This window comes from Chamaea fasciata, unplaced genomic scaffold (genome assembly GCF_029207755.1).
Source record: "Chamaea fasciata isolate MVZ Bird 193981 ecotype frontalis unplaced genomic scaffold, bChaFas1.0.hap1 SCAF_24, whole genome shotgun sequence".
Taxonomy (NCBI): domain Eukaryota; kingdom Metazoa; phylum Chordata; class Aves; order Passeriformes; family Sylviidae; genus Chamaea; species Chamaea fasciata.
Window position 1 is genome coordinate 4,975,331 of NW_027094109.1, and position 23,990 is coordinate 4,999,320.

Here is a 23,990-nt window from a genome sequence, read left to right on the forward strand (position 1 = left end):
TCGGAACAAACCTTGTATCTGGCTAATCCGCTTTGTTACAGAGCTGCCCATCCTTCCCTTGAACAGGAATTAACTTCTAAAGGAATTAAAAGGAGGAGGAGACTGCCGAAGGGGTCCTTAGGGCTATCTTTTTATAGCTGCTGGCTGCCCCCTCCTTTCCCTCTCCCACTATGTGCGGTATCCTTCCCCACTGATTCCTTCCTTTTCTGCCTGCCAGGCATTGATTTGTTCCTGTGTTGTTCTAATGGAGCTTGAAATCAACATGACTTTGTTGTTGGTTGTTGTCATTGCTGTTCACATCTTTGTTTGGGGTTCAGCATCCTCGCAGAGGCCGGGGCAGCTCAGGCTGAACACCTCCTGGGCGAGAGATCCACAAAGGCTGTGTCTGTGTCCGCACAATAAAGGCTGCCACAAAGCTCGGCCCAACCGCTGCCCCCTCCTCCTAACATCAGCTCTTGTGCCACTTCTGAGTCCCCTCGCCTATGGGCGCGCACAGAGGGCGGCCGGAACAAGCTCCTTCTTCCAGCAGGCCCCAGGAAAGCGCCGCGCCATCCGCATCCCGGGCAGCTCGGATCGCCGCTTTAGGCTCCACGTACTTCACATGGCGCGGGGCGAAAACCACGTTCAGGCTGGGAGGTGGGAGAGCGGGGATTCAGGAACAACCGCGTCCGAAGGGAATCCAGGAACAAGCGCAACTCCACAAGCCCCGCGGCGGCGAGGCGGGAGCACCTCCGCCGACCCCCGGGGCTGCGCGGCGCGGCCGGACACGGCGAACAAAGCCCAGCTGCCGCCAGCTGCCGACATCCGGAGGGGCGGGCGGCGAGCCCGGCCACCCGTCCCGCCCTCGCCGCGCATCCCCGGGAGCCGCCGGGCGAAGGGTTAACGCTGCGCCCTCCTTCCGCCGAGCGCTGACATCACGGGCCGCGCCCCGCCCGCCAGTGTGTGCGTGAGTGCGAGCGCGGCCGCCGAGCCCCGCACCGGGCACCGCACCCGGGCACCGCACCCGGGCACCCCCGCCCCGCGGCCGGCCCGGCCCCGCGCCCCCCGCCCGGCCATGGAGCGCCCAGCCCGGCCCCGCACCGGCACCGCCTGAGCGCCGCCGGGGCCCCAGCGCAGGGCGGGCAGCGGGCGGGGGCTGCCGAGCCCCGCCGCCGGAGCCACGGCACCGCCGCAGCCCGCGGAGGGCTCTGCCTCGCCGCTCTTTATTTGTTTTGCCTCCCCTCTTTCTTTTTTGTCTGGGGTTTCTTCTGGTTGATTTTTTTTTTCCCCCCTCTCGGTAATTTTTTTTTTTTTTTAATCGCGTTTTTCCTCCTCCCCTCCTCCTTCCCCCAGCTCCCGTTTCCTCGTCACTCGCCCGGGCTCTGCGGAAGGAAGCGCCCGCACTGCCCCGCGGCCGGAGCGCCCCGCGGCCGCCCAGAGGGGCCCCGCGGATGTGCGGAGCTCCCCCCGGAGCCCTCCCGCCGCCTCTTTGTCCTCACGCACCTACCTTCTTATTTTTATTTTTTTTTTTTTTGAATTTTTTTTTTTTCAAGCAGACCTGAGCATCACCGGGGGCTGGGAGGGTGGGGGGCCCCGCGGCGCTGCCAGACCGACCCCTGCCCATCGCTCTTAAGGAACTCTCATGGCTTCACGGCTGCAGACAAGTTGCCGTGCATCGTGGTGGACTATCGGAGTTTGCATCCTGGCAGCCGCGCTCCTACCAGGTGAGCCGGTCCCCGGAGGGCGCTGGGCACCGCCGGGGCGCTGCGGGGCTCGGGGGCAGCCGCGGACGGGGGTTTGCGGGGTGCCCGTGGGGCAGACGGGGTGCGGGGAGCGCTGCGGAGCGGTGGGGAAGGGTGGGCTCGGCGTTTTGGGGTGCGCGCCCGGGTTTGGAGCAGGTGTGGGAGCATCTGTGCGAGGGTGGGAGAGAGCCGGGGCCGGTTTCAGCGCCGGCTCGGCTCGGAACAACACGCTCGTTTGTTTTGGGAGCAGCTGCAGGCAGCGGGCTCCGGAGCCCTGCGAGCTGAGGCCGTTTGTTTGCTTTTTGGATCGAGCGGCGTCTAGCGAGGCGCAGCAGCCAGGCTTCCCCGGAAAGGCAGCCACGAGGCTGGGCACGGAGCGCAGATGTTTCGGGAGGAGGGATGGAGGGTTTCGGCTCTCCAGCATCCCCGAAATCCCCGCTCCCCTCCGCGCACACTTCCCACGGGCTCCTTGGCGGAGGGGCTGGACCGCTCCCAGGTTTCAGCGCTTCGTTTCGCTGCCTTTGAGCTTGGCTGCCAGATGGCATCTTATTCATGCCTTTGGTTCCGATCCATCGCCTGGGTTCTGATCCGTCTCCGGAACGGAGGAGATGGGCAGGGATGTGCATCGGCTGCTCCCCGGCTCGTTGGAGCCTCCCGGGCGGTGGCGGAGCAGTCCCTGTGTCCCTTCCCCGGGCTGGGACTTTCCCCGGGCTCCAGCACAGCGCTGGGAAGCGGGAGAGTGACCCACTTTGGCCAGTGCCCTGCGGGGGCTCATTTACTGTGCTCCAGCGCAGAACGGGTTAACGCCATCCTGGAGGGCTTTCCGGGAGCCGGAGCCATGGAAAGGGGATCGGCAGTCTGCGTTTACAGCTTGTGAATGAACTGAGAGATGCAAACAGAGCGATGTTTTGCCTTTTTGGGGCTCGGCTGCCGGCGGCTGGGGCTGGAGCGCTGGCAGCGGGCACGGGAGCGGATTCAGCCCGTGCCTGCAGCAGCGCTGGTGGGATCCGCAGCTGGAGAGAAGTTGCGGTGAAGGCAGGCTGGAATTGCGGCCACTCCTCCGGTATCGGGGCTGGGGCAGCGTCCCGGAGGAGCAGCCGGGCTGGCTGGGCTGGGACTGGGAGATGTGGCGAGGTCTGGGCCATCAGAGCAATGCCGGGGCCCGGAGCTCCCCGGAGCTGCCAAAGACGGGGATGTGATAACATCAGGACATGGGAGATCAACAGATCCCAGCGACTGGATGGTCTGGTTAAAATGGGTGAGGACAGAGCTGAAACGGGAGGGGCTGGTGATCCAGAGCCCGGCGAGGCTGTGAGAGGGAAAAGGTTAACAGGGCGATGAGAAAGCAGGGCTGGGTGCACACCTCGGTATTCCCAGGACAAAGGGATCTGCTGTGCATTGCAAAAAGAGGTGACGGAAGGGACAGCCTCGGGCTCCCTGCACTCCTCTGCGCTTGCAGGCAGGTGCCTGGCTGAGCTCTGGCTCCTCAGGAGGAGTCTTAGAACTTTCCACGCTGTTCTTCACCCGGCCTTCCCTCCTGCTCCTTCCCCTCCCCAGAGCCCCAGGGAAAGGCGCCGGAGGGGCAGTAACGCCGTGGTGACTGTGCTGCCTAAACCAAAAGGACTTTGTGCTCCCCTGGGAACTGCTTTCACCACGGAGACACGCAGTGACCCTGACACAGCCTGGCATCTCACCTTGTCCTGCCAAGAGAGGCTTTTTTTTCCCCCCCTGCACTTCTCCTATTTTTGGCTGTTCTGGGGGCTGTGCTGCCAGCAGCCAGGCGGGCACTGCGGTAGCGTGGCAGTTTGTCTTGCACTGTCCCGCTGACAGCTCTGCCAGGATCAGCCAGTGGTGCATCTCGTGGTGCCTTGCCAAGGCCGGGGTACAGCCAGCTCCGCAGTGTTCCAGGAGGATAAATCCTTCCCAAACCCTCAGCACCGCTGCCCTGCAGCCTGTGTGGGCGACACTCTCGGCCCGACCAGTTTGGTGGTGGTGGATGCACCGCAGCTGCAGGAGTGTCTGATCCTGTACATTTAATATTTAGGCATTTATTTCGTTCCTTTGGGTGCTGTGGATGGAACCAGAGGTGGAGGGAAGGACCAGAGCTGCTCAAAGCAGAGAACCTTTTCCAGACCCCAGGTCTGGATGCCTTCCTGAGGAACGGTAGTTCCTCGAGTTCACGATGCATTGTGCCAAAGTCATATATATAAACATATATAAAGCTGTAGTTAAGCTTTGAATGCAGACAAGGAGAGGAAACTCAGGATCCTCCACCACGAGCTGTGGACTTGTTGGAAAATGTGGTTTCATGCCCAACATCCCAGAAGGATCAGAGCAGTGCCTGCTCTCTGGGAAACCTTTCATGTCCAGCTGATCAATGCCATTTCATTCTGTTCCCACCCACCTCTCCCTTCAGATAATGTTAGCTTTTTTTTTTTTTTTTGCTCTGATAAGGAAATAAAAGTTCCGCCGCCGTAAAAGCCGTAAGGAGCCTCGTATAAAAATCTGCTTTACAAATTATCTTTAATGTGAGCAGTTCAATCGTCCAGAACGGATTCAATTCATGGCTCCTGCAGCCTCCCATGCCCATCCACTCGGAACCAGGTATCAACTCACGCTCCATTCACGATATTGATATCAACAGGGGTGACTGGAGAGCCGTGGGGGAAGGGCAGGAGAGATCCCAGGCAGCTGATCTGCAGAGGTTAAGAACACTTGCAGTTAAATTTATGCTTTACAAGCCTTAACAATCTGTCTGTTTATCCCCGCCGTGGAGCTCCTGCAGCTCAAGATGCAGCCACACAGAGCAGAGGCATCGTCATCTGTGCCTGCTCACATCTGGGCCCCTGCTCCCCAGCGCTGGCTGCAGACAAATTCCTCTCTGCCATTGCTGGGCTACCCCCTCATCTCCCAGAGGGGCCTGGGAGCACTTTGCAAAGTGCTTTGAGATGCTCCACAGGGGAGAGCTGCAGAGGTGGCTGGAGCAGCTTTGACACAGGGGTTTTTTTTTTTTTTTCCATCACGGCGCTTGAAAGGAGCATTGACTGAGCCGTGGTGACCTGCAGGGCTGAGGTCAAACTTGGCTGCAGCTGGAGGGAGGGTTCGTTTTGGGGAGGTACAACAGCTCTCTGGAGCGCTGGGAAGAGCCAGAGCGTGTCACTGCAGGATCTGCTCCATCTTGCACTTTCTGGAGATGCTTTAATATCCCAAAGCAGCCTCCAAAATGCAAAAAGAGTTGCCAGAGTCTCATTCAGCCTTTGGATTGAGTCCTCGGTTGTTATTTTTTCTTCCCCCGCCGCCTGCCTCCTCCCAAAACTCACCAACACCTGCACCAGGCTATTTCAGGAAGCAAAAAGTGTGTCTTTGGCTGATTATTTTTTCTCATTAAGCCTCACTTTAAACCGACCGGTCGGGTTTTAGGCTGGCGTGCATCGAGGAGCCGCCGAGTGTGTCAGCGTGGGTGAGGCGCCAGGCTGGGGGAGAGGCAGCTCAGCCCACGAGCAGGAGGGTGGGTGTCTGCCCCATGGCAGAGATGCTGTTTGCTCCCTCAACCAGCAGAATTCCTCAGGCAGCAGCTCCCTGCCCGGTCCCATCAGCTGGGAGACTCCGAGGGCACATCCAGCAGCACATCCAGGGCTTGGGGGGAGCTGGTGGCCCAGGAGGTGCTGGCAGAGCCTGGCACATCTCTCCTTGCATCACCCCTGCTGCTCTGGGCCGCAGCTGGAGCAGCCACAAAAGCCAAGCTTAAAGGGAGGCACCACGGGGCTCCTTTGAGCAGGGCTCACACCTCGGCTGAATCATGGAAGGAACCAGAAGAGCCGGTTGTCCCTGACCTGCTTCCCAGGCCTGGCTGCCGCTGGCACCTCCTGCCCTCTGCTAGTGCCACTCAGGCTGGGGACAGCCTGGGGGGACAGCAGCAAGTGGCCACCCTGAGCCAGGGGGTGGCTCTTTCCCACCTCCCAGCAGGCAGGGGTGGGGGCAAGCACTGCAGGAAAAAGGGGTTCTAATCACAGAATCCAGAATGGTTTGGATTGGAAGGCACCTTAAGGATCATCTCCTTCCAACCCCCCTGCCTTGGGCAGGGACACCTTCCACCAGACTGGTTTGCTCCAAGCCAAACATTTTTGGGAGAGCTGCAGGGCTGAGTTGGCCAGTGCTCAGGAGGATGGCCACAGTCCTCAGGGCTGCTGAGAAAGGGTTGGAGTCTTGCAACATCCTTGCCCGAGGTGCTGGTGGCTCTTGCTCAGTCCCTCTCACAGGCCAGCCAGGCTTATCAGTGCAAAAGAGCAGAAACAAATGAGGGAGGGACAAAAGAAAGGTGCTCCAATCTCACAGCCCCTGGAGATCTTGCTTTTTCAAGCAACGTCAGATTAAATCAGGGCAGCTCTGCTGAAGGGTGAGCTGGTGCCGCCAGCCACTGGAGCAGGGACCCAGTTTGCACTGGAGACACCTCTGTGTGTTAATTACCGGAGCTCAGCCATCCCAGCACACAGAATCCCGAGTTCACGGCAGCGTTTTCAGGTGAAGGTTTGTTTAACTAAGGAATGTCTGGTGACACATTTTCTCCTGGCTGCTGTTAAGCCGTGCATGCTCTCCCAGGTGCATTTTCCCTGGCTTCTCCCAGTGAAGGATTAAGCCAGGCTGGATTGAGGCACATCCCAGCACACAAACAGGGGTTTTTTTTCAAGGGGAACCCCTTGGCTCTGTAGCAGAAGAAAATCTGCTCCAAGTGCTGCTGGTGGGAGGAAGGAGTTTCCCCTCTGTCACCACACTGGGTTTGACGTCCCTCCTCTGTCACATGGAGAAACGGGAAGCGAAATTTGCTGCCCTTTGCAACTGTCCTTTGAAACTTTCTGCACCCTGTGCCGTGTGCCAGCCCCCACGGGAGCTTGGGGACACGTGTGGAGCCCAGCTCCTGCTGCCCATTGAGGGTTTGTCCCCGTCTGGGCACTGACTGCAGCCGTTCCCGCAGGCTGGCAGCACCAGAGCTGTCACAGCTCGGGCTGTGCTGCAGTCCCAGGGGCACAAACAGCAGCTCCTGGCCGTGAAAAGGGGACACAGCTTCAGTGCCCTGCTGTGCCCAGCTCAGAGGGACAGCAGGGCCCAGGTTAGGGAGGCACAGAGGGCTCCTGTCGTGTCAGCAGCTCCGTGGGGTGCTGGGGATGGCCGGGAGGAACTGACCCAACCTGAGGAACCGTCTGTGCTCCGTTCCCCCAGCACGGAGCAGTCCCTGCAGGAGGTTTATAATCCTGCCTTGACATTACTGGGTGTGATGCAAGAGGGAAGCATTTCTAAGCATCATCCACCCAGCTGTGCCTCTCTCTGCTGCAGGCCTGCCCTCCCTGGCCCTGAGCCAGCTGGGGGCTGGTGGACAGCCCTGCAGCCTCCAGGTGTGCAGGGAGAGGAGCCCGAGAGGGGCAGGGTCAGTGTGATTCCCCTCCCTGGGAGTTCAAGCACAATGAAGGAGTTTTCTGTCCTCCACCCCAGCCTGTTTGCCTTTCTAGCTGCAGGAAACAGCAAAGTGCTCCCATCTGCTCCCCACCGTGCGGGGATGCTCCAGATGCGGTCCAGGACCTGCAAATCACATCCCTGCCTGGGAGCAGCACCAGATGGACCACCTGGCTGAGAGACAGCAGGTGCTCCCAAGCCTGGTTAGGCAAGAGGGCTCAGCCTCCACCTCCCTTTCCCAGCAGTTCTCTCCCTACCTGCGATCAGGCTGGTTTTGAGGCTGTTTTGTTTCTCTCTGGTGGAAGATCCATCCCTCCCTCCCTCCCTCCCTCTGTGCATCAGAGGGTGCAGCTCACAGCCAGGGCTAACATCCAGCCCTTTCAGAGCCATCCCAGCACAAAGGGCTGTCTGGGAGGGACCTGAGGGGCTGCAATGAAGTGCCCTGTGGCCCCCTGAGAGCAGAACCAGCCCTGTGCTCGTGTGAGGCTGCTGCAGTGCAGGGTCTGGAGCTGTGTCCTGTGGGTCCGGGGATTTCACACCTGGTATGTGCTCTCTGCACTGAGGTTCTCACATGTGGCAAAAGCAGGTTTCATTTCCTATCCCCCGGCTGGATACCCTCTGGAGAAATGCTGTTTGAGCAGCTTTCCACTGACCCTTTCCACAGCCCAAGGGCTCGGTCTGGGGGCAGAGCTCTGGCTGTGGGCTCAGGGTGTGATGCTGATGTGTACAAGAGGCTGGTGTGACTCAGGAGCACAGGGCTGTCATTAGAGGTGCTTGTGCTGAGTGTCCCGGCAGAGCCAAGGGTTACACACGGTCCGTGATGGGCAGAAGTCACAGACCCAGGCGAGAGTTTAATAGGAGAAGTAGGGGAGGTGAAAGGTCAGAGTTTCTGTCACTTTCTGTTCCTGATTTCTGTGCAGAGCAGCTTGACATGGGACGGTTTTCTTGTCCTGTGTGAGGCTGTGGCACTCAGGGCAGGAGAGAGCAAAGAGGGAGGGAATGAACCCTGCCCTGTGCTTGAGCAGCCCAGCATGAGCCTGCTCGGCTCGAGCCTGGTGCCAGAGGAGGTTTTATCAGTTATGAGTTCCCAGTCATGGTTCCCAGTTAGGAGTTATCAGTTAGGAGTTCCCAGTTAGGAGTTCCCACTCACGAGTTCTGAGTTATCAGTTCTGTGGGGTCACAACTCACCCCTCACCCAAACCCATGGCCCTGATGGAGGCTCCCCTTGCCTCGAAACCTCTCGCAGAAATGACACCCTACAAACCCTGCAGTCAGGACGACACTTTGCACTGGGGAATTCCCTGCATCGAGCTCTGGCTGCATTTTTCTTAGGAGGAGACATCCAAGGGGCTTTACTCTGACTTTTCTTGGGCTACACAATCAGCAGAGACCCCTTGGAGGCAAGCCCAGAGTCTTGTTCCCACCACTGCTGATGGCCTTCCCAGCCTGGGGGGTGCCAAAACTGGAGGAAATGTTTAGGATGGATAATCCAGGCCAGTTTAGGGGCTGTAAGAACACACAAGAAGAAGACCTCCCCCATTCTGGAGGGGTTGTATTTCCTTTTCCTTGCCTGTCTCCTCACTTAGCCAAGGCAATGTGAGCAGCAATGTTGTTTTAAGGGCTGGAACAGGAGGCAGCAGCAGATTTGGCGGTGCACAACTGCACAAGCTGCTCGTTCCCAGACCTCTTTGGGCTCTTTCCCTGGTCAGCTGGACCAGCAGAGGGTCTGGGGACCGTGCTGGAGGAAGGGACACCTCTGGCTACGGGGCAGGACCGAGGCTGTGCCCATTTATGGCCGCTGAGGATCAGGGATGTGTTGCATAGCAGCATCCCTGCCATGCTGTAATTCGTATCAGCTGCCAGTTTCCATTGGATACAGGACCCCTCTTGGCTCTGCTGGGTTCGGTGGAGTGCTGGCGGTTTCACTGGGAATGGTGAGTTTGTTTTCCTGGGCTGAGGGGATCCCTTTGCTCCAGCTGAGCCCCCCAATCTCTGGGTGCTGCCGTGGGAGCAGGAGAGGCCAGGAGCTCTCTGGGGGTGAGTTTTATGGAGAGGCTTTTCCCAGCGATGGGGCTGAGCTCTGCCAAATTCGCCTCATGCTGGGGTTCAGCGAGAATCCCGGGGAAGTGGGGGAGGGCTCGTTGGGATCTCCTGGCACAGGGAGTGATTTCGGGGCTCTGATCTCTCCAGCAGGTTTGGGGATTTGCTGGATGCTGTGATGCCTGATGGGTGGGCTCGTGTATCCCTTTGATGGCAGCTCCATGGGATCCTCCCGAGGATGGCAGCAGTCCTGGGGAGGGGTGGGAGGGAGGGAGGGAGGGAGGCTTGAGCTTGGGAAAGGGGGAATGTTCTCAGTGCCTGGGGAGGGAATGAGGAGCGGGACTGAGGAAAAGGAAGGCTGCAGTGCTTTGCAGGGACGCCCTGGCAGGTCTTGTTTGGGGTTCTCCCGGAGAGCCAGGCTGGGAACTCTCACCCTGTCACCTGCAGCCTCATTCAACCCGTGATCTTGACACCATTTCCTGGATGTCCACCCAAAAACCAGCTCTCGTGTGCCCACTCCAGCACTGACCCACTGGAGCACAGGAAGGATCAGGAAGGAAAACTGGCCTGGAGATCCTGCCCCTGTTGATCCGTGGATTCCCAGCTCCAGAGCTCAGGTGGCCTCAGCAGGGCTGGGACACTCCCCTGGGACATCAGCCCAGCAGGGACAGGGCAGGAGTCCCCCCTCAGCATTCCAAGGATTTGCTGCTGATCCAGTTCCAGGCTGGAGTAGCGATTTGCCAGTGAAAGAACCTTTATCCCCTGACTCCCCCAGTCCTTCTGGGAGTTTGATTTCTCAGCTCTCAACAGAATGATGGTGGAAGGAGTGATTTCTCTGGGGCTAGTATTGCCAGCTAGCACACTATAGAAAGAAAATTCTTTATTTGTTGGCGTGGCAGGAACAGACTTTGGAAAATGTACCCTGATTTTTAAATACCCATTTCGCCTGTGGTGTAAATACTAAAATGTGTTTTTTTCTCTCTCTCCCCCCTCTCTCTCTCTCTCTCGGAGTTTAAAAATATCGCCAGCCTGGGGAGGTGCATCTTTCACTGAGATTTATAACGGCTGCTCTCAAGTGATCTGGAAAATGAGCCTCCCTCTGCCCCATCCAGCCTGGCACCTTCCAAGAATTTATTTCCTGCATTTGCGCAAGCCTAAGAATACTCAGAGGCTGCATCTCCACCCAAGCACTCTTAATTATTTAAGTTTTGTTTATGGCCACTCTCGGGGGAGCTGGCCACGTCCAGGCTGCTGATGCCTCCCTCCTGTGGGTAATTCAGCGCTGCGTTACTGCTCTTTGATAATGACCAACAAATCAGGGATGCCGCACCGTTTACCCGGGATGGATCGCCCTGGGTCTGTGAATTGGCCAAGCCCTCAGAGCGGGGGGCAGTGAGACGTGCGCGGGCTCCTGAGCGAGCACAGAGCTTTGTGAGTCCTGCTCAGCGCCCCGTGCCGAGCTGCCTCGTGCCCCAGCCACTCATCCCCTGCTCACTTCTGGCTCTGGCAGCCGGTGGGAACCTGTGGCTGAGGCGAGGCAGGAGCCTGGGATGGCAGGAGGAAGAGGAGGGAGGCTCCTTCCCGGGCTCTGCCCACCCCCACAACCAACCTGTGGCTGCCCCTGGTCACAGCCTGGAGCTGCCCAAAGCACCCCACATCTCCTTCTCTTCCTCCCCATCTCCTCCTCCCCGCTCCGCCCATCCTCTTTGGGGGGTTCAGGCCACCTCTCCCGTTATCCTGCTCACCCCAGAGCTGGAGTTTTGGCAGGGAAGGGCTCCTTCCCTTTGAAGGCAAAGCTCCCCAGCCCCAGTGAGATGTGGAGGAATCTGTAGTCTCGTGGCTGCCTCTGCTCCTGTCACGCTCGGTGATAAAGAGAGAGAGAGATTTTGATTACATTATGACACGCGACAGAGAGATGGAGTGAGAGCTGCAGTCTGCCTGCTGTAATTCCAATTAGCAGGGGGAGCGTGGCCAGAGCCTGACAGCTGTATTGATCCCAACTCTGGATGGGGACAACCTTTCCAGGGGTCCCTGGGGCACGGGGCCCAGCACAGGGACAGCTGTGGGGCAGGGAGGGGAAGAAAAGCCTGTTTGTAACGGGGCACTTGAGCAGGCAACTGCATTTCGCCTCCCAAAAGGCCACAGCCAGCCTGGTGCTCCAGCTCTCCTCTGGATTCACCTCCAAATCTGTGCTGCAAAAGCCCCTTGGGGTTTCTCTGTACCTGCAGGCTGAGGCAGGCTTCTCCTTGGCGTGCACGTGGCATGAGTTTATCGAGACTCGGGTTCTTCCCTGGACAGAACGTACCCAAGTTAAATTAATCGGCATCCGGGGAACAAAAGCCCAGGGCTGCAAGGGGAAGGGGGAGTTTCCCTCTCCCACTGGAAGGCAACTGCTCAAGGTCAGAGCTGAGGCGGGCTGGCAGGGGCTGTGGGCAGGCTGTTTGTGCAGATGCTGTCTCAGCTGTACCCTCTCTGTGGCCAAGGGGAGGACTCCAATTTGCAGTTTTGCTGCTATTGATCTGAGACCTTTCCCTGCCTCTAAACTCGCTTTGGAAATAAACGGCTCAGATCATTCTCCTTAAGTACATACATTTTTTTGTATTCTTGACATTTTCAAATGCTGCCGTGCCCGTGGAGTACCTCACAGCACCTCAGTGGAGATGGGAATATCTGCTCCCGACTCCTACCAGGCGTGAATCAGCTTTTACTTACAGGGAAAGAATGGCCTGGAGGTGATGGCAAAGGCAGGCTGAGCTCAGAAGGGCTGGCAGCGTTTCCTGGCTTTGCCACCAGCTCCCTGGAATATCCTCGGCCAGCTCCCTTCACTGCTGTGTGCCTCTCCTTGTCAGGAGCTGCTGGGAGCTGTCCCTCTCCGCTCTGCTCGCACTGCCCCGTGCCTGTGGGGTGCCCTGCACACCTGATCCTCCCCGATCCCGGCAGGAGACATCTGCAGAGCACGGGGAAAGGTGACTCCCCTTTGTCTGCTGGTTTTCTCACAGCAGCCAGGAGCAGGCAGCTCCTTGCCCAGGGAGTTTAGAAGGCAGGAAATGCTTTTGCGTGGACCCACGTGCAAATATTCTGTCAGTGCAAGTGCTGGGCCCGGCTTCTGGCGGCTCTGGGTGAGGGATGTGGGGTTGGCATCATGGAATTGGGTGACCATGGCCCATTGGCTTCCCTGCCTGCTTGAATTCCAAGATTTCTTGCTCCGCTGCTTTTGCCTTTGGGTCACCTCTGGTTTCCAGAAGAGAGGTTGCAGGTGGGTGAGAGGTGTGGGCTGCACATCTCTGCACCTCCCTGCTCCTTCCCACCCACAGCCTGGCTCTTTGCTGGACCAGGAATGCCTGTCAGGTGTTCACGTCGTGCTGAGGCAGGAGGGGCAGGAAGGATGCCCTGCCATGACAGCAGTGGGAGTCTCCAGACACCTGCGGCGAGTTTTGCATTTCCCAAAACCCCCCTGCACGGCTCTGAGCAGGATTCCTGACACCTGAGCTGCCCCGTGGCAGGATGCAGGTGACAGAAACGCCCTTTGTTGCACTTCCAAACCTCGGTGGTCCTTCCTCCAGGCAGGGATGGAACCCAGGCCCACTGAGGCACCCGATTTGTCCCAGTGTGAGCCTCACATGGCACCGACTGTGGCTGCCTCAGACAGCAGATGGGTTCAGGCAAGTGCTGGGAAAGCTCTCGAGTCTCTCTCCTGGGTAGATGAGCATTTCAGCCATATGCAGGAGTCTGTGACATTCCAAGGCTGGGAGAAACTTCCCTGGGAAGAACCGCAAAGAGCCACTTCATCCCGCGGCCAAGGGAGCTGCAGGATTCATTGGAGGAAGGGAGGGAGGTGCACACCCAAGGCCAGTGGAGGAGCAGGGAAGCAGCAGAGTCAGCAGCTGCCTCCTGCCTGCCCACGGAGTCTGTCTGCATCCTCCTCCTCCTCACCCTGCAGCCCCAGTGCACCCCAGCACCCCGGGCTGGGAGTGTTCCAGACTGGCAGAGTTATTACAAAACCCTGCTCGGGACACTGAGGGAGAGAGATGGAGGGTTTAAAGTTCGATAATTGTTAATTATTACCCAAGCTTCCTGGGAGACTTTCTGGGAAGAAAAAAAAAGCAAGCCGTGGCTCTCTTTTGCAAAGGTGTTTTCATAGAACATTAGTCTCCGTCCTGGCCACACTAAACCCTTTCACTCTGCTTCTTTCTGCCTCCTGTGGGATTAATAAAGTGCTGCTGGAGAGCTTCTTATCTCAGAGCTGAATAATGTTTGCGATACAGGGAGGGGAGCTTTGATCCGGGAAAGGGAGCAGAGGGAAGGACAGGCAGAGGTGGGCTCGTGGGGCAGGCTGGGCTGGGCACGGCTGCTCCTGCACCCAGCCTCTTCTGCAGAGAAAAGCCCTGGCATCCCAGACACCAGCAGGAAAGATAAAAAACTACCTGGGGACCCCCTGTGAAGGAGAGGAAGCCCCAAGAAGGGGTGCTGGGACTGCCATCCACCCCGGGAGGCTTTGCTGCCCTTCCCAAGCTGGAAGCGCAGCCAGAGCCCGCGGGCCAAGGGCCACACCTGAGAGGCAGGACGGGCTCCTGAGCTTCCCACGGGTGTGGGCTGAGAGCAGGTTGGGCAGGGCCGGGCCCCCAGGCCAGCACCAGCACCCCTGGGAGCCTGCCAGGGCCGTGGGGAGGGAGGGGAAGGGAAGGCAAGGCAAAGAAAAGCAAAGGAAAAGCAAAGAAAGAGAAGAAAAGAAAAGGGAAAAGCAAAGAGAAGAAAAGGGAAAAGCAAAAGCAAAGAAGAAAAGAGGAAAGAGGAGAGGAAAGAGGAGAGGAGAGGAGAGGAGAGGAGAGGAGAGGAGAGGAGAGGAGAGGAGAGGAGAGGAGAGGAGAGGAGAGGAGAGGAGAGGAGAGGAGAGGAGAGGAGAGGAGAGGAGAGGAGAGGAGAGGAGAGGAGAGGAGAGGAGAGGAGAGGAGAGGAGAGGAGAGGAGAGGAGAGGAGAGGAGAGGAGAGGAGAGGGAAAGGGAAAGGGAAAGGCAGGAGGGGTTCAGCTCCCATCTCCCTGCAGCCTCCCAGCACCATCATCTCCCACCCTGCTTCCCATCCGCAGCCTGCTCTGGCTCTGAGCAATGCTGCTCCCCAATCCCAGGATCTCCCAGAGATTCCATGGTGTGGCCCCTGTGGGAATGGGGACAGGGCTGCAGAACGCAGCCACCATCCACAGGGGTTTGTGTGGAGCGAAGGAAGTTGGGATAATGGTGGTAACAGCTCCAAAACTGGCTCTGGAGAGCAAGTGTCGCTTTGGGGCTTTCAGGAGAAAACGGGCTCGAGCAGCTGAGGCAGCCTGTGCTAAAGGTCCTAAAGGAACAGCCATTTCTTTTTACTTTTCCTTTCCTTGCAGCAGAGTTTCTTGATGCCTTCAGCCTGAGTTTCCTCACGGAGAGTCCTTCACCTGTGCAGGCTCAGACAGCTTTGGAGGCTTTGAAGTGTAGCTTCACACTTGCTGTCTTCCCCCCCCAAAAAAAAAAGAGAACCAGCTCTGGGGCTGAGCACAACAAGCTGCATCAGGTCTGCAAACAGGGTGAGGGAAGAGGAGGTGAAGGAGGAGGAGAAGGAACACCCTCTTCTCTCTGCGTGAGCCCTGGCTGCTCCTCTCAGCTATTCCCCAGGAGCTCTGGGATCTCCAGGAGGGCTCAGCTGTTGTTTGCCTCCTCCCCAAGCCCCACACCACGGCCCCACGTGGGCACTTAATCCACGGGGAGATTAGTGGCCGAGTTTGATCTTCACCCACCCCTCTGCTCATCCCAGGCTGGTCGGATGAATCCGTCTGGGGTGGGAATTCCGTCCCCTGTGCCCTGGGACGGGAATTCCGTCCCCTGTGCCCGCCCTGTTGTGCAAGGCCCTGGGTTAGGGGTGAGGTTTGCTGGAGGCGGGCGGGCAGATGCCCCAGATGTCTGAGAAAATGTGGATTGTCCCACAGCCAGGTGGATCTTTGGGAGGGGAGCGTCCCTGTCCCTTCCTCCTGCTCAGGCACCCCGAGGGGCCACCACGGCGGGAGGATGAGGGAAGGGGTGCCAGGGGGTGACATCCCTGTCCCCAGGGCGTGTGGCCCTGAGCATTCTCCTCCAGGGGGGATTTTCCTGCCAGGCCCATCTGGTCCTTAGGCCCGTTGCCATGGTGACAGGGTGGCTTGAGACGGGCCGGGGGACGCCGGGAAAAAGAATCCAGGCAGGAAAAATATTCCTTTTTTTTTTTTTTTTTTTTTAATATACCCTGGGCGGAAATGAAGGGGAGAGGGAGGGACGGAGGGAGGGGATCCTTCTGGCTCCTCCCTGGGTCCCCCCTTCGGGCTGTGCTGTCTCCAGGCTCCTCCTGCTCTCTGCTTTTCCCTTCCCCTCCAGGCTGGGTCTCCCATCCAGGTGTGTGGCAGCAGCCAGGTGAGGGTTGGGGCTGTGCAGGTGAGGTCTGGAGCTGTTCAGGTGAGGGTTGCGGCTGTGCAGGTGAGGTCTGGAGCTGTTCAGGTCAGGATTTGGGGCTGTCCAGGTGAGGGGCTGTGCAGGTGAGGTCTGGAGCTGTGCAGGTGAGGTCTGGATCTGTTCAGGTGAGAGTTTGGGGCTGTGAAGGTGAGGGTTTGGGCTGTGCAGGTGAGGATTTGGGGCTGTCCAGGTGAGGGGCTGTGCAGGTGAGGTCTGAATCTGTTCAGGTGAGGTCTGGATCTGTTCAGGTGAGAGTTTGGGCTGTGCAGGTGAGGTCTGGATCTGTTCAGGTGAGAGTTTGGGCTGTGCAGGTGAGGTCTGGGTCTGTCCAGGTGAGCTCTGGGAGCTCTCCTGCCCCCGTGGAGTGGCCACAAGCAGTGAGGATGCCCTGACGGGGGGCTCTGCCTCTCCCCCAGCCCTGCAGCCATTCCCATGGAATTCCCAGCCTGGTTTGGATTGGGAAGACCTTAAAGATCATCTCTGGCCAGCCCAGATCCCCTCACCTTGCCCAGGTGTGTGTCCAAGAGGGGCCTGGCAGCTGGGTTTTAATGCAGGGAGTCACTTGTCAGAGCGAGTTACTCCCAGTCTTCCCAGTGGGGAAAAATGCTGGAAGGGAGTGAAAATGGTGCCCTGCCATTTGTGTGCGTGTGCCTCTGCCTGCCTGGGTGCAGCTCAAGTGGAAATGGCCTGGAAAAAAAAGAAAAGCAAACAAAGGAGGAAACAACAAATAAATATCTGCTTGTTGACAGTGAGACCCGGGCGAACGTTTGACAGACGAGAGTGAGGCGGACGCCAAGTGACAGATTGACAGAAAGACAGACATGTTTTCGTGCTGCTTTAGCGTGCTGATAGAAACAGGATAATTCAGGTGTGCAGGGGACCTTGAGGGGTCACCTGCCTGCCTGCTGGGGTGGGTGGGTGTGCTAAACACCCACTGGCAAGAGCTCCACACCCCTGGCACCAAAAGGCTGCTCTGGGTGGCAGGAGCTGGTTCCAAACTGGGGCAAACTGGGGCTGGGAGAGGCAGGGGGGCAACAGGAGCAGGCTGGGGGGACTTCTGTGGTTTAGCGATCAGGGGGTGCTGAGAAAAGCCCTGGCATCCCAGACACCAGCAGGAAAAAAAAATCACCAAAAAACCTACCTGGGGACCCCCTGGGGACCCCCTGTGGATGAGAGGAAGCCCCAAAAAGGGGCAAAGATTGGACTTGGATGATCTCAGAGGGCTTCTCCAACCCGAATATCCTGTGATCCTAAACTTGGAGCTCCTTTTGGGTTGCTGCAAAGGCAGTCTGGGGGTTTTGATGACGAGGCTTTTTGTTTGTTCCTCCTAAATCCGGGCGGGCGGGATCGATGGGGTGAGCTGTCCCCGCGCACTCCTGTGGTGCAGCCTGGCTCTGCTGGCTGCACTCCCAACTGCAGATTTTCCCATCCCTGCCTTTCCCCTCTGCCCTGGGCGCCTCTCTGGACACCTCTGCTCCCAGGGTGGCAGGCAACGGGAGGCATTTCAGGTTGGAGCAACCTGGAAATTGTCCCTGTCCGTGGCAGGGGAGTGAGAAGTTGATGTTTGAAGTTCCCTTCCCACCCATTCCATGGTTTTAGGCTTTGGGGCCAGGGTGAAGAGTTGAAGACTCTTTGTTTTCCCAGCCTCGGACCCGAGGCTTGTGCTGGGAGCTGAGATGAGGAACCAGGTGCTCCCATGGCCCTTGTGAGTGCAGAGCTGGCTTAAAGTCACCTTTGAGTTCCCCTTTAGCCCGGATCTGAGTGCAGCAGGGCTGAATGTCACCTGTTCCCTCGTGAGCAGCGATTTACAAGCGCTCATCCTGCTCCTTGTTTGCAGAGCAAATGCCCTTTTCCCGTCGGCTCTGCCCTCCCTGCAGTGGGGAATCAGCAGATTCTGGGCTTGAAGCTTCTCCCAGATTTATGAGCTTGCTCTTCACCTTGAGACTAAGGCTCCCTTGCCCTGAGAAAGCTTTGAAACCCAAAACGCCAATTGCTGACTTCAGCAAACACCATTGATCCTCCTGCAAATAAAATTTCTTCCTTTTTTTTCCTTTTTAGGACACGGCTTGTGGGGGTTTTGTTGTTGCTGTTGTCCTCATTGTGTTTCTCTTTTTTTCCTCTGGAGACACGCGTCCCAAGTGGTTCTGAGCAAAATCAATGTGATCTGAAAAGAACCCATCGATAGTCTTTATGGGGGATATTTCCTACCAGCCAGGCACCAGCAAAACCCCCACAAAACCCCCCTCCTCTCATCTTCCTCTCCCCTTGAAAAGCAAGGTCCTTTAATTGGCTTTTAATCCCGGGAAGAGCAGAGCTGTTTGCGTGGAATTGGTAATAGGGGATAATATCTTGGCCTGAGTGACGGGTGATTTGATCCTGTGGGTCAGAAACCTGAGCCTGTGCCTGGGAAACCAGGTGGGGAGGGGGATCCCGGCCTGGCTCAGCGCCCAAACACAGGCACAGCTGCTTTTTCATTCCCAACAATGATTAGGAGCACAAAAATCCCCATTGTCCTGCTGCTCCAGGGGGTGGGATGACGCTGGGGGAAATGATGGATGTGCGGGGTGTACAAAGGGGGGAACTTTGGGCACGGGGACGTTGTTCTGACCTTGGCTCCAGTTGTGTCCCACACCTGGCCCTGGCTGTGACTGCCCAGGGACAAACATTGACCCCCGTGGCTGCTCAGTGCCTCCAGCACAGCCTCAGCTCATCTCTGTGTCCCCAAACACTGCCAGGCCTCCAAACTGGGCTTGGAAACGGGGATGAAAAGGTGACAAACCCAGCCAGTCACCAGCTCGCCCTCACCGAGCTTTTCAGGCATCACAGGGCTCCTGCAGCGAGCCCCAAAGTGAGCACCACTGACATCACCAGCACATGGAACACTCCAGAAAGGGGTGCTGGGAGGCACCTGGAGCTGGCAGAGCTCCAACAGCACCAGGTCCCCAAGCTCTGAGCCCAGTGAAACGTGCTTGAAATGCCCCCTGGCTCCGAGCTGACTCGAGCACGCAGGGGAAACTTGTTGATGTGGATGACACCGTTCGTTCCTGGCTGGTTTTTGTTTGTTTTGTTCTGTGTTTCTTGCTGCAGCTGCCTTTGGAGCAATAAATAGCTGCGGAGCTTGTTTGTGGTCTGTGCAGAGTTGTAAATATTTAATCAGAGGTCTGAAGCTGGATTCGTTTGGTTGGCGAAAGATAAAAACGGCTTTTTCGGGGTTTAGAGCTGGGGGACAGACCTTCGGAAAAAAGCTCAGGGTCAGCTTTTAATTCATCAATTATTTTGAGATTGGAACACGCTGGTCAGGGACAGATTTTCTGAACACCTCAGCTCCCAGCAAAGCTAATACATGCCAGAGCACCTGAGCTGGCTGGCGCTCAGCATGGCCCTGGTGTGAAATATTATTTACAGGGGAGGCCCTGCTGACATGTGCCAGCAAAGTGTTCCCTGTGTCCGCTCCCCCTCCTCCTGCTCCTTCTCGGGGTTTGGATTCTGCTCTCCAAGGAGGACAGGGAGAGAGGGATATCCTCCCTTTGCCAGGGTCTAGCTTCCCTCTGGCTTTGCTGGGATTAGGGATCCCTGGACAACTGCTCCTGTAGGAACCCTGTTGCAAACTCCTGACAGAGGGAAGCTGAGCTTTTATCCCCCCATTAGCAATTCTTGCCACGCACAGAAACCTCTCCGGCAGGCACCTGCAGCTGGGCTCCATGGCCAGGCTACCTGCAGGAACACTGGCACACAGCCCTAGGAATTGGCTGTTCCCCTCTTTGCAGGGGAAATTTGAATTCTGAGTTGTCCCTTTGAATTCTGAGAGTCCTCAGAGCCAACCAGACCCCACAGCCCAATCCCTGCCTGAGGGATCCTGTCCCAGCTCCCAGGTGCTCCCATCTGCAGCATTTCCGTGTTGACTCTGGCTTGGTGCAGGGATTTGGCAGTCCCCACGGTTCTGGAGTGCCAGGTTTGTGGATTATTATCCCTTGGGACTGAGCAGTGGCATGGCCACCACTTGGCCAGCTGGTGTTTGCCTTGTGGAGGAGGGCACGGATTATTCCTGAGCAGGACCGAGCCCCAGCTTGTCAGCTCTTGTTCCTGATCCCAACATCCTGCCTGCTAAATCCCAGCCTTGGGATGAGCTCCTGGGGTCCAGCTGTCCACTCCAGGGGCCAGAGCCTTGCCAGGGCTGGTTTCTGAGGCCTGGGGTCTGTGTGCTGCTCAGTTGTGCACAGGAAAACTGTGACAGAGCTTTTCCAGGCTCACCTGGCACTGCACGTTGTCACCGTGCTGGTGACACTCAGGGCAGGGTCCAGGGAGGGATAATAACCCTGACACATGGCACTGCAGGAGGGAGATGTGAAGGATCCAGGTTGGGGATGCAGGATTTGAAGGGTGAGGATGGAAGGGATGCGAGATGGGGGATGCAGGCGTTGCAGGATGGGGATTCAGGGGTTGCAGGGTGGAGATTTGAGGGGTGCAGAGTGAGGGTATGAGGAATGAAGGATGGGAGTATGAGGAATGCAGGATGCGGATCCAGATTTTGCAGGATGGGGATGAGAGATGCAGGATGGGGTGTTAGGGGAGCAGGATGGGGATGGAAGAGGGTGTAGGATGGGGATGGGAGTGGTGCAGGATGGGGACATGAGGAATGCAGGATGAGAGTGCAGGGGGTTCAGAGTGGAATCTGGGGGTTCCAGGATGGAATGTGGGGGTTCTAGGGTGGACTGTGAGGGTTTCAGGACGGAATATGAGGGTTTCAGGATGGAATGTGAGGGTTTCATGGTGGAATGTGAGGGTTTCAGGATGGAATGTGTGGGTTTCAGGACGGAATGTCAAGGGTTTCAGGATGGAATGTGAGGGTTTCGGAATGTGAGGGTTCCAGGATGGAATGTGAGTGTTGCAAGGACGGGGATCCGGAGGTTTCAGGATGGGGTTAATGCTCTGCACCATGGCAGCCTTTGTTCTGGGCAGGCTGCTGAGGTTTGGAAATGGAGCGCTGAGGAGCGAGCACCGCAAAATAGAAACGTCCGCACTTTCTGCTGCTGATTTTCAGTTTCAACAGCTGGTCCATTTGGAAGGGATGAAAATGCACTCCGGCTTAGTAGGAGTCAATTAAAAATAAACCGAGGCAGAGGATTGGTGTCGGAGCCCAGCGACGCACATCGGGCATAAAAGTTGCATCCTTGTCGAGCCTGGATTTTCGCTCCAATTTGCCACGGGCGGCGGGATGGAACCGGGAGCGCTCATTAGCATGGAAACGCGGTGGGATTGCGCTGAATCCCCGGGCCCGGCGCTTTGTTCCCGCTGCCGGCGGAGCGGGGATGAGCCCCCCCCGCCCCCCCGGTTTGTGCGGGGCGCCGGGGAGGGGACAGCGCTGTCCCCCCGCGGGGTGACACTGCTGCCTGCCCGCCTGCCTGCCCGCCTGCCCGGGCGGATTAGGCAGCAGCCAGCGGACATCTGCAGGGAGGGGGCAGGGAGCCGCTGCTGCCTTTTGTTCTGGCTTTTTTTTTTTTTTTTTTTTTTGATTTTTTTTTACCTTCTGTGGCCACGGGTTGCGGCCGTCCTTGGGGGATTTGCCTTCTGCCTCCCCAAAATAACAAGGAAAAGCTCCGGCTTAGCCCTGCACCTGCACAAGGTGAGCGTGCTGCTGTCCGGGGTGCACGGGAGAGGGATGCTCTGAGCAGGAGAGGCTGATTCTATCGGCTTCTCTAACGTCTCTGCTCCTGTTCCCGCTCTGCCCACCCATTTTTTTGGCAAGGAGCCTCTTCATCCTCCCGCCTGTGTGTTTGCCAGCAAGAAACTGCGAGCGAGGCAGGGAATCCAGGGTCATCCGGGGATGTATGGCTGGGAAAGGAATGGAAAAGACCTGATGGCCCCGCAGTAGGATCCTAATTTCCCTCCCCTTTCCTATTATTTCTACATGGACGCTCCGCTTGAGCTCTGCTGAGCTGGGAAACAGGGGCAGGTCCTCGCGGTGCCTCCTCCCCTGCCACAAACCCGGCTGGGTCTCCTCTGCCTCCGCCTGGTCCAGGGGGGGCAGGACGGGGTGGGACCAAGCATCGTTTTACCGAGGCCGGGCTGAGCACTCCCCGGGGCCGAAATGCTGAATCTTTAAGCGACGAGCCCGAAATCCGACCCGCAGCCCCCGTGTCGCTTTTCTCCCAGGGGGGATTCGCAATGGGAGGAGGGGAAAAGACGAGTTCTGCTGAGAAATTCAGCGGTGCTAAGGAGGAGGAGGAGGCTGAGCTGATGTTCTCCTTGTGGCTGCGGTGGGTAGAGGAGAGCAGCACTTCAGGAGTCATCTCTGAAGAGAAAAGGCTCTCCTGAAATGGGTTCTCCAGCTCAGCAGCTCCTTGAGGAAACAGAGGCTGAGGTCTCCTGCGCAAGAGATTTTAGCAGTGGTTGAGGAAGGCTCTGGGTGAGCAGAGCTCTCCCTCTTGTCCAGGTCACTGAGAGAGGCTCCATTTCACTCAGAGAGTTCCCTGCTTTGAAACAAAACAGGGAAAGGGAGCAAATCATCCACACTCCCTCGTGTTCAAGGGAAAAAAAAAAATACAGGCACTTCCAGATTTATCCAGCCCAAGGTAGATTTCTTACGCACAGCGCCTGAATTAGGTATTTCTCTCCATTGACTTTGCAGTGAGAGCAGACAGGGAGCCAAGATGAAGATGTCTGCACTGTGAGCTGGGTTTTCTTTCCATCAAGGGGGGCTGCCCGTGGTGCAGGCAGAGTTTCTCCTCCTCCTCTCACCTTTCTGCAACTTTAGGAGCCGTTTCGGTGGCTTGGAGATGCTTAACAGCTTCACCTTGAGGGCAAGGTGGCCCTTTCCTGGAGCCTCCTTCTCCCCTTTCCTGCTTCTCTCGTGCCTTCCCATATTTTTGTCGTGGTGTGCTTGCATGACAGGAAAACGCGAGGATTGGAAATTAAATCTGGAGAATAAATGGGAGATTTATTAATTTATTAATCTGACAGAAGTAATTACTGCCTCTCCGAGATTCATCTCCTTGCCTGGGCTCCCACACGGTCCCAGGAGCCACGTAACTGTGACAGCGAGGCTGGGAAGAGCTTCCTGAGGGGGTTGGAGGGCAGAGCACACAGCCAGGGTGGACAAGGACATCCCAGCCTCTCCCAAATGCTGGGCAGGGATGACTGGGCTGGAACTGAACCATCATCTCCTGTGCTCCCTGCAGCTGATCCCCAGCCCAGAGCTGCCCCTGGGACAGCAGCTCTGCTGGTGCAGGGGACAATCCCAGCCAAGGGACCTGGCTGGGAGCTGCTGTCTGCACTGCAGGAGCTGCTCTCCATAGGTGGCCTCTGAGAGATGAATTCTGGCAGCAGCTCCTGCAGTTCTTCGAGCTGCTGTGAGTCCTTGCACTCCTCCTGCACCCCTGCTCCCGTTAACGTGTCATTTAACACAAGTGTGGGTAGAATGCTGCAGTCCTGAGGGGTGCCAAAACATGCTGATGAATCCCCCGGCTCCAGCTCTTGGCATTATCAATTAAAAAGCCATTTGTCCTCGGTGGGTGCATTGAAAAGCTCTCAGTTCATTTTATTCTCCATCACCCTCAGTGTAGGAAGGCCCGGGACTCCATTTAGAATCTGAGCAGTGGCTCAGAGGTTTCCCAGTGGCTTGGCGAGGTTTCATAGGCTGTGCATTCAGCCAGTGACTCCTCTGCCGCCCTCAAGATCCTTTGCTCTCTTTCCACCTCTTAAAAAACAAAGGCAGTGGATCAAGAGGAGTTTTCAAACAATCTCTGTGCATGCTTTGGCCTGATCCTTCCCCGTCTGGCAGCGCCAAGCAAGGACAGCGGGGGATTTTTTGCTGAAAACTCGGGGTTTTTCTCAGTTTTGTGGCTGAAAACTCCTGTTGTGGTGCTTCCACTGTCTGGATGTCCTCGCATTCACGTCTGTGAAGTGCAGAGCTCTCGAGGCAGGGCTGGCAGGGAAGTGTTCCTGCAGTGTGACAGGGCCAGGTGAGCCCCCCCTGCTCTCCCCTTCCCGCAGCCCTGGCTCCCTGTACACTGAATTTGGCTGCTGTGAGTTTGTCAGGCTGCTCCTTCTGGCAGGGCAGAGCAGAGGTTGTGTGCAGAGGTGCCAGAGCCAGGGGTGGTGTGGAGGGTGGGAGAAAGGGGAAAGACACAGGAAATGTGACTCAGTGCTGTCCCTGAGGAGGAGCTCAGAGACGGAGACAGCTTTGCTGGCTGCCCTTGACACACGAGAGGGAAATCAGCCTCAGGATAAGGCACCACAGCCAGGCTGGGCAGCTCCAGGCTCCCCTTGGGGCAGCCCCGAGCTCCCCAAAACAGCTGGGGGGGCTCTGCTGCACTGAGCTGGGGCACGG

The 23,990-nt window shown here is 57.5% G+C and overlaps 1 protein-coding gene across 1 annotated transcript in view; it reads left to right on the forward strand.

Moving 5' to 3' along the window:
- The first annotated feature begins 1,059 nt into the window (after window positions 1-1,059).
- Window positions 1,060-23,990, forward strand: part of NECTIN1 (nectin cell adhesion molecule 1) — a 54,574-nt gene continuing 31,643 nt past the window's right edge. The window contains exon 1 of the mRNA XM_066203310.1: window positions 1,060-1,703. Within this exon, the coding sequence (XP_066059407.1) occupies window positions 1,622-1,703 (82 nt within the window). The 5' untranslated portion in view covers window positions 1,060-1,621. The remainder of the gene's footprint in view (window positions 1,704-23,990) is intronic.